General features: G+C 45.6%; 1 protein-coding gene and 1 pseudogene across 3 annotated transcripts; one reads left to right on the forward strand and one right to left on the reverse strand.

Moving 5' to 3' along the window:
* Window positions 1–1543: 1543 nt before the first annotated feature.
* Window positions 1544–11134, reverse strand: LOC136496565 (beta-glucosidase 16-like). 3 transcript variants are annotated; one of them, XM_066492279.1, is made up of 12 exons: window positions 10713–11134; window positions 10274–10340; window positions 3961–4019; window positions 3749–3887; window positions 3527–3601; window positions 3310–3397; window positions 2983–3235; window positions 2757–2872; window positions 2401–2650; window positions 2200–2302; window positions 1935–2043; window positions 1544–1854 (listed from the first exon to the last, which is right to left on the reverse strand). In XM_066492279.1, exons 1-12 carry the CDS (start codon window positions 10824–10826, stop codon window positions 1638–1640), a joined length of 1590 nt encoding a protein of 529 aa, XP_066348376.1. In that variant the 5' UTR covers window positions 10827–11134; the 3' UTR covers window positions 1544–1637. The 3 variants fall into 3 exon arrangements, with proteins under 3 accessions (XP_066348376.1, XP_066348377.1, XP_066348378.1); XM_066492280.1 differs by having other exon boundaries at window positions 3749–3824; window positions 10713–11131; XM_066492281.1 differs by lacking the exons at window positions 3749–3887; window positions 3961–4019 and having other exon boundaries at window positions 10713–11132.
* LOC136496566 (nudix hydrolase 14, chloroplastic-like) lies at window positions 6214–10266 on the forward strand (annotated as a pseudogene).
* Window positions 11135–14569: the final 3435 nt, after the last annotated feature.

Genomic DNA, 14569 nt, shown 5'->3' on the forward strand with positions numbered 1-14569 from the left:
ATCTAAATCAGTCTTTAACATGGCCGAATTGTGACGTTGTTTTGGCCCCTCTAAATCTTTCTAATTCCCTTATCGCCGGTAGTGAATTGACATGTTTGCGACATTTTATCTTCCCTTATCTACCTTTTGCAACCAAATTAGGCCTATTGCAATGTTTTTTCGTCGTTACGCAAGGGTCAGAAATTAGTAGTGAACAACGCTTCCCACGTCGCCAATCTTTTCGACAACAACGTCTGCATCTTGTCATAGGCCGTGTTGAGCGTGTTCCATCTGTGTGCGTTCAGGACCTGCCGCGACAAGACGCCCTCGCACACCTCCTGTGCACGAGACATGCTACACCACGGCTGCGCATCATCGACACCCTCTTATCGCTGTGTCGTGACGTAGCCTCTGTGCAACACCCGGTCGCACCACCATCACCGCGGTGCTCCCGCACTCCGGTCGACCCGGCTCCCACCATGTCTAGCCCTGCAAGTACGGATTGCGAGCCAGTCGACCCTCCCCGGGCCGCCTTCAACAAGCACTATGTCGGTCCAACTGCCACGTCTGGCCTATCCTCACCAACTACAGCCCATCGGACGGTCTAGGCCTCCTTCCTAGAGTGTCCGACACCACCAAACCAGATCACCGGTCGCCGCCATGCTCCACCTTGCGCCGCCCTGAGCAGCACCGCGACACCCATAGAGCATGATCCCCGAGTCTTCACTTTTTCCCTCGCCTCCTAAGATTCTCAAATCAACCTGGAGCTCTTGATACACCAATTGTTGTGATTCTAGTGCCTAACACGGAAGTGATTGCTTGGAACTACCTAGGCGAGATGCTCACAAGAGATCATACACACCGCACAAGAAACTCGATATTTGGTAACGAGGTTCGGTCGAAGCCTACATCCCCGGGGCATGCTTACAGGCGCTCCTTCCTGAAACCGCGACACCGGCTGCCCGGGGCACCGGCCAAAGCCGCCGGCACCCCCCTCGAGGCTGTCAGTCTGTGTTGCTTTTCACTCTCATGACTCGAGTGGGTTACAAGTGCAGCCCCCTCCTCCATTTATATAGGGACTGGGTTACAAGAGCCAACACCAAAGTCACCTAACCCTATACTACTAATTACAACACAAGTCTACTGTAACCCCATTAGTATAAATAAATATTCGACACATTTCTAACACACTGCGTAATGCACAATTTAATACAGATAGCCACTAGTTATGTGTGCAAGTTGTATTTGATGAATTCGCAATGAGTTCTCAGCCCCTGTTAAGCTAGAATTTCACCAAAACCTGGACATATAGTCCAAGCGCAGGTAAACCATCATAAAAATGCAATATCTTGTTATCATCCTCATGTTATTGCTATATTAGTAATACATGGGGGGGGGGGGGGGTGGGGGGGGGGGGGGGGGGGGGGGCTTCTGAACCAGGAAGGAGGATGGTCAGATTATGTACTCTGCTTCTTTCTTTTTAGTAAACTCCCTTTAGATGCATATTTGATAAAAAAAAAATGGTTGAGAGTTTATGGCACTGGCATACATGAACACGAGGAAATTTACCAAATAATTTCCTTCGTAAACATCTTTATTTATCAAATAACTGGGTATTATTGTACATACATGGACCTTGAGATTTCTGTATTTCTGTTCTAGGAAACCAAATGCTTAGGTGATTCTTCAGAGGCCATCTCTATCTGTTCATAGCCCTTGATAAACCTGCTGTACCATTTAGCAGACAGTTTTGGTGTTCGCTTTAGTGACTTGAAATCCACATGATAAAGACCGTACTTTGTGGTGTAACCAGAGAGCCATTCGAAGTTATCCATCAAAGACCACACAAAATAACCTCTCACATCTGCTCCTTTCCTGGAAGGAAGTAACAAAGTTTTGTTATTACCTGGCTGCAGAGCAGTTTAGATGAAAAGATAATTGAGGAATGTGACAACCTTATTGCATAGCTCAAGTAAGTGAGGTAGTCACGAATGTAACTAGATCTTTCAGTATCATTAATTAATTCTTCTGCTGTGGTGCTGCTATTGCCTATTTGGGCATAACCTGAAAAAATAAAAAGGGAGATCAAGAGGGTCCACACGGATATTATTATGGTACCAGTGTACTATATATAAAGATGCATAGAAGTGAACCATTGTTCTGTACAAAGGCACACGTTTTGTAGCTAATGTGTAGATTTTGCCAAACCTAGTAACCCACCATTCTCTGTGATGTACAAAGGTATGCTTTGATATCTCTGGTTGAAATACATGACCAACTTCTCCATAGAGCTTGGAACCACATAGGTGTTTGCAACCGGTGTCTGCAATATTAATTTACTGGTGTTAGGTTGTGCCAATCAATTTGGAAGTAGGATTGTTGTTGCATAGAATAATGCAATGTAACATGGACAACTTTTACCGGTTTTCCAATGAGTATCCCATTTCGTTCTGCTGATTCAGTAACTAAAGCATCACCGGCGTAGGTGTCCAAATCACATAGAGAATATATGCAATCCTTGATGTATAATGTTTCGTAGTGATTTATGCCGATGAAGTCAATTTGGTTTTTCAGTAGTTGCTTCTCTCCTTCTGTGAATTTCGGCAAGTTTGGACCTAAGATTTGGCGCATTTGATGAGGATAGTCACCAAAGAACAAGGGATCCAGGAACCTATTTTAGCATATATCATCAAGTGAGGATTCAATCGCGAAGACCAAGAAGTCAGTTCCAATAGTATAATACTAGTATGATGGAAGGTTACTGAATCAACTGATACCATGGAGCTTGGAAAGACAGAGCTCGGCTTACTGCCAAGTGGTCCTCTGTGATATTCCTCAGTGGTTCATACCATCTCATATATAGTGAAATTCCAACAGAGCCACCTTGCTTGGCCTGAGAAGGATGGAGAACAAGGAAAACAACTTATACAACTTCCATGAGGATTTAAGAGCAAGCACACGGTTAGTCCCCACTCCCTTTTTATCCAAATGTGTCTGTTGTACCTTGTAATACTTTCTGTAGATGTTGACCGCCTTTGCATGAGCTAATATCATGTTATGCGCTGCAATGTAGGGCTCAGTTGATGAATTCCCAGAATCGCATTTCCCATACGGCTCGGAACAGTGGCTGGGTGGAAATTTCCCCATGAAGTATTTGAGCTTTGTCAGAAAATTTGCCTCATTGAATGTAGCCCAGTGCTTTACTCGGTCACCAAACATCTTGAAGCAAAGCTCAGCAAAGTAGGTGAAGTCCTCCCTGAACAGAAATGCAGAAACAACCACATATGAGCTTACTGCATCTTCATTGATAAAGCTATGATATGGGCTTACTGAATCTCTGGGTTCAACCAGGAGCCGTATCTTTCTTGGAGTTCCTGGGGTATGTCATAGTGGTTGATCGTCACAAATGGCTGTATCCCTAAACCAAGCGTATCAAATGCCATGCCCAGATGAAAGAGACTGAACTGAAAGGCTTGCTTGTTTTGCAGGATGGCAATTCTGGAGAGAGGTAGCTGGCCACATAACAACAGAACAAAGAATGCATTACCTTTTCCTAGCAGTCCGTTGATGAGGCTGTTGTAGAATTTAACACCTGCCGGATTAACACTTCCGAAGCGACCCTCTGACCAGGGACATTTGAAAGGTAAGCATATAATTTAAGTTAAACGCTGCTATTAAGGACGGACTCCGTGCGTGTTTGTCGGGCTGGAAGCTGGGGCAAAAGGCATCGACAGTTGGTGTACTCATGAGATTCTGAGAATGAGCTCACTTGGAAGTATTCTCGACCAGGACAATGAGAATCTGTAGGAGTCGAGGCCAAGCGAATGAATTATTTCTATGTCCTCCTGCCAGTGTGACTTTGAGTGAGATGCTGTTTTTTGGAGGGAACTGCCGGCCCCTTTATCTTTCTGATTTATGCAGGGTTAACAAAAATTGCATGAGCACTGATAAAAATGTCTTTATGTTTCTGATGATGCTTACCTTGTATCGATGATAATGGTCAGCGGCCACGTCGCCATTGCTTCCATCCTCAATCTTTCCTGATTTTTGGTTAATAGCCAAGACTAAGACTGACAGGCAACAAAATCAAGTGACGTCTGTGATTTTCAAAGTGCACATGTCTATAGCAGGGACAGCCACCTCCTGAATCGAGTCTATCAGCGGTGAATTAATGATTTTGGTTGGCTTTCAGCACAAAACTGTAGTAGTTGGGTGGGCTCCAGCGCGGGTTTCGCGTTAGGCATCACTATCACCATTCACCACGGATCCTCTGTGAGCGGGCCACGTTCTGTGGATCTCTGGTTACTATAGCACAGAGCCGGTGAGTCATCCTAATCTGGTCCTTTACTTCCAAAACTGTTCACTTAGGCCCCTCCCAATTCTAAACAGAAGATGCATTCGTTGGCCAAAACTGTTCACTTGCTATAGAACAGACAGAATGTCTGCAGCGGAAATTCACTCCTGGAAACAGGGCCTTTGCCGAGTGCAAAATGCTTTGCCGAGTGTCAAAAATCGAGCGCTCGGCAAAGAATTGCACTCGGTGGCAAAAAAGGGCACTCGGCAAAGGACTTCTTGGCCGAGTGCCAGGCTCTTGGCAAAAGCGCGGCACTCGGCATAGGCTGCCCCGCGTAACGGTGTTCAGCCACGTCCTTCTTTGCCGAGTGCTTGCTGTTAGGCACTCGACAAAGTTTTTTTTTGGAAAATACTTTGCCGAGTGCCCCTGACACCGACGCTCGGCAAAGATTCAATATTTTTTTTTGAAATGTCTTTGTCGAGTGCCCCTGAACAGCTTCGGCACTCGGCAAAGGGACGAATTAAAAAAAATACAATTTTTTTTGAAATACCTTTGTCGAGTGCCCCTGTGAAGACACTCGACAGAGAGAAAATTTCTAAAAAAAATCAAAAAACCTCTTTGCCGAGCGCCTTATTCTTGGCACTCGGCAAAGACCCCCTTTGCCGAGTGCCATGCCACGGCGCTCGGCAATTTTTTTTTTGTTTTTGGCCTCTAAATTTTTTGAGCAGTCCTTTTAAAGTACCAGGAACTCCTCGTTAGAATTTAGGGATTTTTTTTTGTTGCTTTTTGATATATTTAGTTACTTTATTTCTTTTACTTGAATTTTTTCGAAAAATATAAATTTGAACTGCACGTGGTACGAATAATGGAATTTAATGATTCAAAAAATGATAGTCATGTTACTGACTGTAGTGTGAGGCCGTATCCAGGAACGGATCCGAAATTTTGGACATCTTGTTCACGAAACATAACCGCGAACTTACGTGTGAAGTATTTTTAAATTCTATAAAAAGCAAACGAAGTCCGAAAATCATGAAACTTGTTGAGATGTCGTGATATCGTATGTGGAGGTTATGATAAAAATTTCAGAAGATTTCGTGTACGTTGTCACGTACGATGCTTACAAACCGAAGAATCTCCGAAGACGTTTCATGATTTCGTGAAGAGGCCGACCAGGTGGTAAGCATTGTACATGACAAACTTGCGCGAAACCTCCTTAATTTTTTATCACAACCTCCACATATGATATCATGACATCTTGACAAGTCTCAAGATTTTCGGTCTTCGTTTGCTTTTTATAGAATTAAAAAACAACTCGATCGCAAGTTCGTGGTCATGTTTCATGAACAAGATATTCGAAATTGGTGGTCTGTTCCTGGATACAGCCTCACATTATATTAAATAACATAAATATCATTTCTCATTCATTTTTTTTACTATTCGAATGACTAGCCGTTATAATTTAAATTATCCAAGAAAATTCAATTAAATGAAATAGATTAAAGAAATATAGAAAAAGTCCAAGAAATGTGTCACATTGGAACATGGAGTACCAGGTATTGTATGAGGACTGCAGAAAAAATTTGGGGGCAGGAAGAAAAAAAAATAAAAACGATTTACCAAGTGTCTGCGTTTGCCGCTCAGCAAATAAGACTCTTTGCCGAGTGTCAAGACGGCGGGCACTGGATAAAGAATTTTATTTTTTTTTTAAAAAAAACCTCTTTGCCGAGTGCCAGATCAGGAACACTCGGCAAAGATTTTTTAAAAAAAAAATCCCTCCTTACCGAGTGCCAGGAGAAGTGGCACTCGACGAAGAATTAAAAAAATAAAAGAGGGTTTTTTTAAAAAAAAAATTGTTCGTCGAGTGGCGGATCGGGCACTCGGCGAAGAGGGGATTTAACCCCGCCGGCCCAGCACGCCCACACGCACGCGCCCGCCCCTCCCTCTCTTCCCCGGCGGCCAGCCCCTCCCTCTCCTTCCCCGCCGCCCCCTCCCTCTCTTCCACGGCGCCGGCCCCTCCCTCTCTTCCCCGGTGGCGCCTCCCTCTCCTCCCACGTTGCCGCCTCTCCCTTTCCCTTCCCCTCCCGCGACCACACGAGCAGCGTCCCGCTGCCGCGGCGTTCGCATGGCCTCGTCGGACGGCTCTGCCGGGGCACCGCCCAGCGCTACCGTCGAGGTGCCCGGCACCGCGGCCCCCGTCCTCGTCGTGGGCGCCCCGTGACTCCCCGAGGCGGGCTTCAGGTCAGTTCCCCTTCTCCAGTTCTCTCTGATGGAAAGCTCGCTCATGCGATTTGCTGGCCGCGGGCTCTGATAAGCGCAGGAATGCGGTGGAGTCGTCGCTGTTCAAGCAGTGGCTGCGGAACCTGCAGTCGGAGAAGGGCGTCCTCACCTACGGGAGGCTGAGCCTCACGCGGGTCCTCATCCAGGTGATGTGCATTTGTGCAGCTGGCTCGGTCGAATTGATTGATTGTATGACATTGCTCAATTTGCTCTCGTTTGCGTCTGGATTTGCGATGCAGGGGGTTGACACGTTCGGGAAACGGGTGGGCTTTCTCAAGTTCAAAGCTGACATCGTGGACGAGGAAACCAAAACCAAGGTGATTGGTTGGAATGTTCCTGCTGGTATTGTTGTACATTTGATTGGATCCTAGAATGGTCATTTAGGACTAACAATGATGTTCTACGGAGTCCAAATTTCTCATCAGAGTTTGATTGATAGTGATGTGAGGTGTTTCTCCTAGTAAACATATGCATATGTGATTGTACTTTTCCTGTCTTTTACCCTTTACAATTGATAATGTATTGCTGTACTGGTGAGGAGCTAATGAATAGAGATAGATGGGTGCAGCAAATGAGTAGAATAGATGGGTGCTTAGGGTGGATGTGGCCCAGCCTTTGCTTATGCTGAATATATAGGCTGAAGCACACTTTAGAAGTGTATTTTCAATTTTGTGATGACCTTTGCTTTTCAGCCTTGACTATGGCACTGAATGTTACGTGGACCATGATAGTCTGAAGTATGTTTTCCATTGTGTGCTTATTAAAATCTTTGTGTGATATACTTGATATCTTTCCTGCATCCCCTGATGAATTTTTCGCCTTTAAATCGATTTGCGGGGTCTCTACTCTCTAGCACTAGCAGGATGATGGTTTAGTTCTTACCATCTTTTGACAGTATATATAGGTTCCAGGAATTGTCTTTGCAAGAGGGCCCGCGGTTGCTGTGTTGATTATTTTGGAATCTAAGGGGGAAACATATGCTGTGCTTACTGAGCAGGTATAGTGTATCATGATTTAGAGCACATGGTTTGATTCAGTAAGGCAATATCACCTATTGACTGCCATCAAAATTGTAGGTTAGAGTTCCTGTTGGAAAATTCCTGTTGGAGCTGCCAGCTGGGATGCTAGATGATGAAAAAGGTGATTTTGTTGGCACTGCAGTCCGTGAGGTTAGTATCTTGGCTTCTGAATACAGCATGAACTGAAATTAGCCAGCCTTGCATTGATCCTGTTTTTGCCTGGTTTTGATTTAGAATTTCAGATTGCACAAGCCGTAATGCATTTCTGTTGTGGTCAGAATTTTAGATGAATCTGTTAAGTACCAATTGTTGTATACAATATTCTTGTGGCGCTGATCCTTAATTGCTGGCAGGTGGAAGAAGAGACTGGTATAAAGCTGAATATGGAGGACATGGTTGATCTTACGGCACTGCTGGACCCTGCTACCGGAGGTCGAATGCTGCCATCACCGGTAACTGGCCAACATTTCCCTTAGTTTGCTACTGTCTGCCAAAACTTCTGTTCACCTGGTTAAACTTAATCACTATTTCCACGGCGCCGGCCCCATCCCTCTCTTCTGCTGCGCAGGTCGACCAGAGCGAGGCAGCACAACGTCCGGATCAGTGGACCTGAATGGGCTAGGTAGACAGAGAATGCAACTTCCCTGGAACCTGTCCAGTGTTCACGTTCTCATGGTGCAAAGAAAAAGCAAAGCTGCTGGATATGCCGAGAATTTTTTTTTCTTTGAAAAATAGGTTTGCCGAGTGTAATTCTAAAAACACTCGGCAAAGAATTTTTTTTTAAAAAAAAATCAAACTTTGCCGAGTGCCGGCCAGAGGGCACTCGGCAAAGAATTTTTTTTTTTAAAAAAATTCAAACTTTGCCGAGCGCCGGCCAGGGGGCACTCGACAAAGAATTTTTAGAAAAAAAAAAATAAAACATCTTTGCCGAGGGCCGGATAGAGGGCACTCGGCAAAGAATTTTTTTTAAAAAAAATAAAAAATCTTTGTCGAGTGCAGCGACCGTCAACGGGGCCGGCGCCGTGACGGTCGCTTTTCTTTGCCGAGTGCCCCTGGGGCTCTCGGTAAAGCCTTTGCCGAGTGCCCGATAAAAGACACTCGGCAAAGAGGGCTTTGCCGATCAATTTTTTGCCGTGTGTTCTTTGCCGAGTGCTGCACTCGGCAAAGGTTTTGCCGAGTGCAATTTGGCCTTTGCCGAGTGCCTCAGGCACTCGGCAAAGAACCTGAATCCAGTTGTGATTTGCTCACTTGTGACTTACTATGTCATAGATTTTGAGAAGCTGAAGAAAAAGGAAGGAGAGAAAAGACCGAAGAAAAAACAGAAATGGGAGCCACCACAACCTGATTGTTACAAGATTAATATTGATGCTTTCTATCGTGCTACAACGGGGTCAGATGGTTGGGGCTTTGTTGCTCGCAACAGCAATGGAGAGTTCTTAGAGGGGGCATGTGGACATCTTGAGCGACTTATTACAATCCCAATACATGCTGAAGCACTAGCAGCTTTGAAAAGTCTTCAAAGAGTGGCACAACTAGAAATGACCAAAATTATTGTTGAGACAGATGCAACAAATTTGGAGAAGGCTTTGAGGTCTGACTCAATGGATAGGAGTCCGGAAGGCTGCATATTTCACCGTATAAGGGAATTCATGAGTGGGTCTTTTGTTCAGTGTGAGGTCCGGTCATGCAGGAGATCTTGCAACAAAGTGGCTGATAGCCTTGCTGCTTATGGGGCGAGCGTTGTGCGCTATGGTTCTGATGTGTTCATGGACCAAGTCCTGAATTTGTGACCAATTTGGTCTCTGGCCATATGCCCAGAGCCACTGGTCAGTGGAAACCCTTGTCCCAGTTCAAGAAAAAAAGAGCGTGAAATGATTCTCTAAGAGCATCTCCAGCAATGCTACCCAAATCAGACCCTCTACCTCTTGATTTGGGTAACCACCTATTTCAACACTATCTATTTTTTGTTGTTTTCTCCAACAGCACTACCTAAAACGGACCTTGGCCTCAAAACCATTCTCCTAGAGAATGACACATGGGACCCCACGTATCGTCCTCTCTCTCAGGTTTATCTCAGGGGAGTAGTTCGTCGGCAGCGTGCAGGCCGCCAGGGTTGGCCTCACCGGCCAGGGCCGGGCCGTGCGGGACAGGGCTGGCTGCCCGGGCAAGCCGCGTCGCCGGGGCTGGCCTCGCCGGCCAGGGCTAGCCACGCCACCGGGGGAGGCCGTGTTGTTGGGGAAGACGGCCGTGTCGGGAGGAGTCGCATGGAAGAAGCACGTCCCAAGCAGTTGCGAGAAAAAAAGTTTGGATAATGGAGTAGGTGGCCAATAGGAATGGGTAGTAGAAGGGAGAAAATAGGAGGCCAGCAAATCTGAGGGGTGTAGTAGAGGCCTACTGGAGCTGAGTTTTTGCCCTCCACTACCCAAATTGGATGTAGGGGGGTGTTGATGGAGATGCTCTAACTGAGACAAAAAAAAAGAGAGGAAACTACAGTGTGCAATGACCTCCTAAATGTATACATCTCCAAGTAATTCAAAAGCACTGAAAAATATCCGCACGAATCGTTTGTTCTAGAATCTCCTTAACTACTGTATAGTAGCTACTTCCACTCAAGGCGGCCATAGTTTGCTTATATCCCTTATTATTGAGTTGCTTAGATGGCTTAGATCATCGTATGCATAATTGAGACCTATGGAAGCACCTTGAATATGGGTGAAGACATCCCAATCGCTCAGGCCCTTGTTGTCTTCTAGGTAGGCGCCTTCAATCTAGAATGAGATGTAGAAGATAGTCATAAGAAGGATTTAAATGGAAAACAATAGAGGAGAAAGTATCCAAACTAACATACTATATCATCAGGCACTACTGCAGGTATGATATGATCAGATCAGCAAAACAAAAATTGAAAGGTTTAGATGGAGAGCTACGGTTTCGTTGAGTAGTCAAAAGGGGAAACGATAGAAGGAGAATGAGGCACACGTCCAGAGCAGAGCATCTAGCCGTTCAAAGGAATCTGGCTTCCACCTTCAGTTTGCAAATTAATGAAAAAAAAAATGATGGCAGCATGCGGACTGCTTACATGCGTGCGTGCGTTTGAGTTAGCATGCTGAGCTCGGCATCGGCTGCCGCACGGCCCGTACCTGGTAAGACGACGTGCCGGCGCCGAAGAGGAAGGACGGTGGGAAGTCGCTGCGCCTGAGCCCGGCGACGGAGGAGAGGAGGGGAAAGAGGAGGAGGAGGAGACGAAGCGCCATGACGGCGGGCAGCTAGATCTCGCAGCAATCTCCGTCCCCGTGCTTGCGTCCGCCCGTTCTAGTTCTAATACACTACCAATAATGCACTGCACAGTATGCGCCCGGTCTTTGGCACCCGTGCCCGGAGCACAGGCACACTACGGCCCCGAGATGGAACTTGGAAGAGTTTCGCATGGCTCCAGCTAAATATATAGCAGTAATGTAGTAGAGCAGTTCGAACTCTGAAACAACAGCTTTTCTCTGGTTCCTTCACTTATGTTTTACTAGGGCCAAAGCCATTTAGTCCTGTGCTACAGTGGGTAGCTAGAACCATCGAAGTTATGCCAAACGAGCCTTACGTACATGGAGTAGCTGGCGTACTACACATGTGAGAAAAGAGCTTCGACTATGAAGTGCGAACCGCTAGCTACCAGCTAGAGATGATGAGCCTCCGCCTGTCTATCCTTAAAAGAAATTAAAGGCGAGGCTATAATTGAGATTGAACGGGATGGATGGCACCCTTGGTCCCATCCTATAATACAGGTGTAACCAACGTGTACGGTTGCTCTGCATAATTAGGGTGTGTTCACTTTCAAATTATATAGTGGGATGGGATGGATCCATTCTAGTTTTTTTTTTGTTGGAATTATCCTAGTCTGGTGTTTGGTTGAAGGGGTTGGAGCCATCTCGGTTCCATGTTTGGTTGGAGCGGCTAACCAGGATGGGATGATACATGTCCGTTTGTGATTTGTTAGACACATGTTACTGTGGGATCCGCATGTTATTCTCTCTCACCTTCTTCCTTGGGTCACCTAGTCCGTCACCACCCTAACCCCAGCCTTAGCCCCCACTCCGCTACCTCCCTCCACCCCTGCCCATGGCTCCTAGTGGCCGGCCCAAGATTTTGAACTTGGGTATTAAAATTGTGAAGACGAATCATTTTTTTACAATGTAAAATCCAATGATGGATCTAGAATTTTGTAGGTATGCAACACTAAAATTTTCATATGTAAATCGATGAAATCTATTTAGCAATCCAGTAAGCAATAGTAAAATTTAACGTGAAATTTGGTATTTTAAATCAAGTACAAACAAACCCAAGTTTGTGTTGTATATGTACCAAAAAATTTAGCGTGAATTTTGTTGTCGTCGCCTCGTGCCAATGTGCCTTGCCACTGCCTGAGTCCGTTGCTCAGCCACCGCCATCGGTAGGCGCTAGGTATGGGGTTTAGGAAGAAAACAGGAGAGAAAAGGAGCGTTTGAGCGAGCACGAGTAGGTGATGTGCCGATGTCTCTGATTTGTGGAGTTGTGATGCGCCTGTGTGCTGCCAGCGGGGGAGATGTTTGGCCACAGAGTACTACTAGGCCCTGTTGGGTCATCGAGTGGGGTGGAAAAGCAGTAGTAGAATACATGTTTTTGGCTGAATTCTTAACATGATATTTGTTTTGGCTTTATTTTATTTTTTTCCTACGCCTACATATATACACTATATATACAAAAGGTTTTGGCAAAAATTTTGGGTATTCAGTTGAATACCCTTGAATACATGTAGGCCTTTACCCTGCCTCGCCCACCCTGTTGTCGACATCGAGTGAGGCCGCCCACGCTCCTCTAACTGTGCTCTCCTAGGCCTCTAGGCCCATTCCTCTAGACTAGAATTGCCAAGCCCACCCTACCTCAGGCCCCGGTCAAATGGGAAGAGGAACCCATGCTTCCGCACCCACTCCTCGAACGGCCTCCAACCACCTCGGCTCCTGTCCCTCCAGCCCTGGCCTAACGGAAGAAGATGATGAAAATGGAAGGAGGTAATAGGAAGAAAGCGACAAACACAACTTCTCCGGCCAACTTGCCCCTGGCCTCTGCCAAACCGAAGGAGAAAAGAAGGAGAAACCGGAGAACGAAAGAGAACGCGTGAGGACGGATAAACTCATTCCTGAACCAAACCACTTCATTCCTGTCCAATCAAGGGGACCGACTAGAGAAGGGGGTGAATAGTTATTTCTAAAACTAATTGCAATTCCTAGCCAAAATAAATGCAGAACTAAATTAATGTTGAACAACGATTTGACCCTACTACAACAACACTAGCATCCTAGCACAAGATAAGCAAAGCGGCAACTAGGGTGACTAGCAAAAGCTCCTACACAATTCTAGTAAGCAAGGTCAAACAACCTAGGCAACTAGAACATCAAGCAAACTAGAGAGCTCCTACTCATAGTAGAGAACAAAGGTAAACAAGTTTACACTAGAACAAGCAAAGATATAGTGTAGGAGAAAGCAAACCACACAAGAAGGGAGACACACGATACATCAAGGTCCTAAGCTTCATCTTATTCTTCACCAAGCATGGGCTTCTTCAATTTCTCCACCCACCCTCCTCTTCCTCCCATCTTCACCCTTGTTCTTTTATTCTAGAGAGAGAGGAGAGTAGTGACTAGTGAGATGAGTAGAACGAGGGCTGAGTCTGGTGGTGTTGAGTCCACTTCGAGCTTAACAGGTGGGGCAAAGAGGGGCATGAGAATTGGACAACACAACATTTGCATGTTTGCAAAGTCACTAGGTGTAACACCGCAGCCCATTAGAAGCCTATAGTACATAGTTGTGTTGTTGGCCCATGTGGACCATGTGACACACGAGTTGTAGTTGGTGGGTTTAGTACCACCTTAGAATCTGCTAAAAAAATACCACCTTAGAAGTTTAGGAGGGTGAGGGCTAGCTTATGATCCTTGTTGTCGTGACAAACGTAACACCTCTAGGTTGACCCTTTTACACGAAGTGAGGGTGAAAGTATAAAAGAGGTGCAACGCGGTATATAGGCCTGTTCTACATGCGGAGCTAGGTCATATAAATAGATTTTGGATGGACTCTGTCGTGTTGACCAGTCAATTAGGTTGACTGCGGATTGACAATACGTGGGTACGTGGGTCATTTGCTGACAGTTCCAGCTATGAGGTTCTTTCTTGGCTATGTCTGGGGCAGCGGTGGTGATCTTTGGACGCTGATGTAATTTTTGAGGATAGTAGGGTACGTGGGTCATTTACTGACAGTTTGTGGATTCACTTGAAGTCTTGAATTGTTCCAAAAAACTTGAGAGAAAGTTCGTGGATTCACTTGAAGTCTTGAATTGTTGCAAAAAACTTGAGAGAAAAGCTATGAGGTTCTTATTGGCTATGTCTGGGGCAGCGGTGGTGATCTTTGGACGCTGATGTAATTTTTGAGGATAGTAGGAGAGTGAACGTTTGTGTTGCTAGTCCAGTTAATCTATAGATTAGATAAGCCACTCTAACAATTGGTTTGCTATGATTTTTGTGACTGAGCTTGTGCTACTTCCTTTCATTAAAACAAAAGCTACTTGCCCGATCTTAACACCATTTCTAGTATGCACCTAACGAGTTGCATTCATGGAGACCATGTTTATTTAGCTATTAGCATAATTCTTTTAGAGTTGCTCAAAGGTTTGGAGCGAGTACTGTTGAGACGAGAAAACACACCTCTAGAGCATCTCATGCTCACCATCGAGTTGCTTTAGCAGTGCAGTGCACTAGTACAACATCAAATATACAACCCAAGTGTAGACAAGGCACCACACAATGTAGTGCAGTATTATAGTTTTGCGAGGGTCTTCGTTTTCCTATCGTCGTTGGTGATGTGAACATCTTCTCTAGCGGTGCAATCTTCTCCACCCAGGTAATCCATTATTTGCACCCTTGAATTGTAGGGAGGACTTGAGCCTTCCGCAGAAGAAAGTTCTCCTGTGTAGGCT

This window comes from Miscanthus floridulus, chromosome 12, assembly GCF_019320115.1.
Source record: "Miscanthus floridulus cultivar M001 chromosome 12, ASM1932011v1, whole genome shotgun sequence".
NCBI classification, from domain to species: domain Eukaryota; kingdom Viridiplantae; phylum Streptophyta; class Magnoliopsida; order Poales; family Poaceae; genus Miscanthus; species Miscanthus floridulus.

What these genes read in the sequence shown, in the direction of transcription:
- LOC136496565 (XM_066492279.1), bottom strand. Translation starts at nt 10,826, where the DNA reads ATGGCGCTTCGTCTCCTCCTCCTCCTCTTTCCCCTCCTCTCCTCCGTC. An exon ending in TGGTTGAACCCAGAGATTCA is followed by an intron (nt 3,236 to 3,309) that starts GTAAGCCCATAT and finishes ATTTCTGTTCAG; the next exon opens with GGAGGACTTCACCTACTTTG. An exon ending in TCTACAGAAAGTATTACAAG is followed by an intron (nt 2,873 to 2,982) that starts GTACAACAGACA and finishes CATCCTTCTCAG; the next exon opens with GCCAAGCAAGGTGGCTCTGT.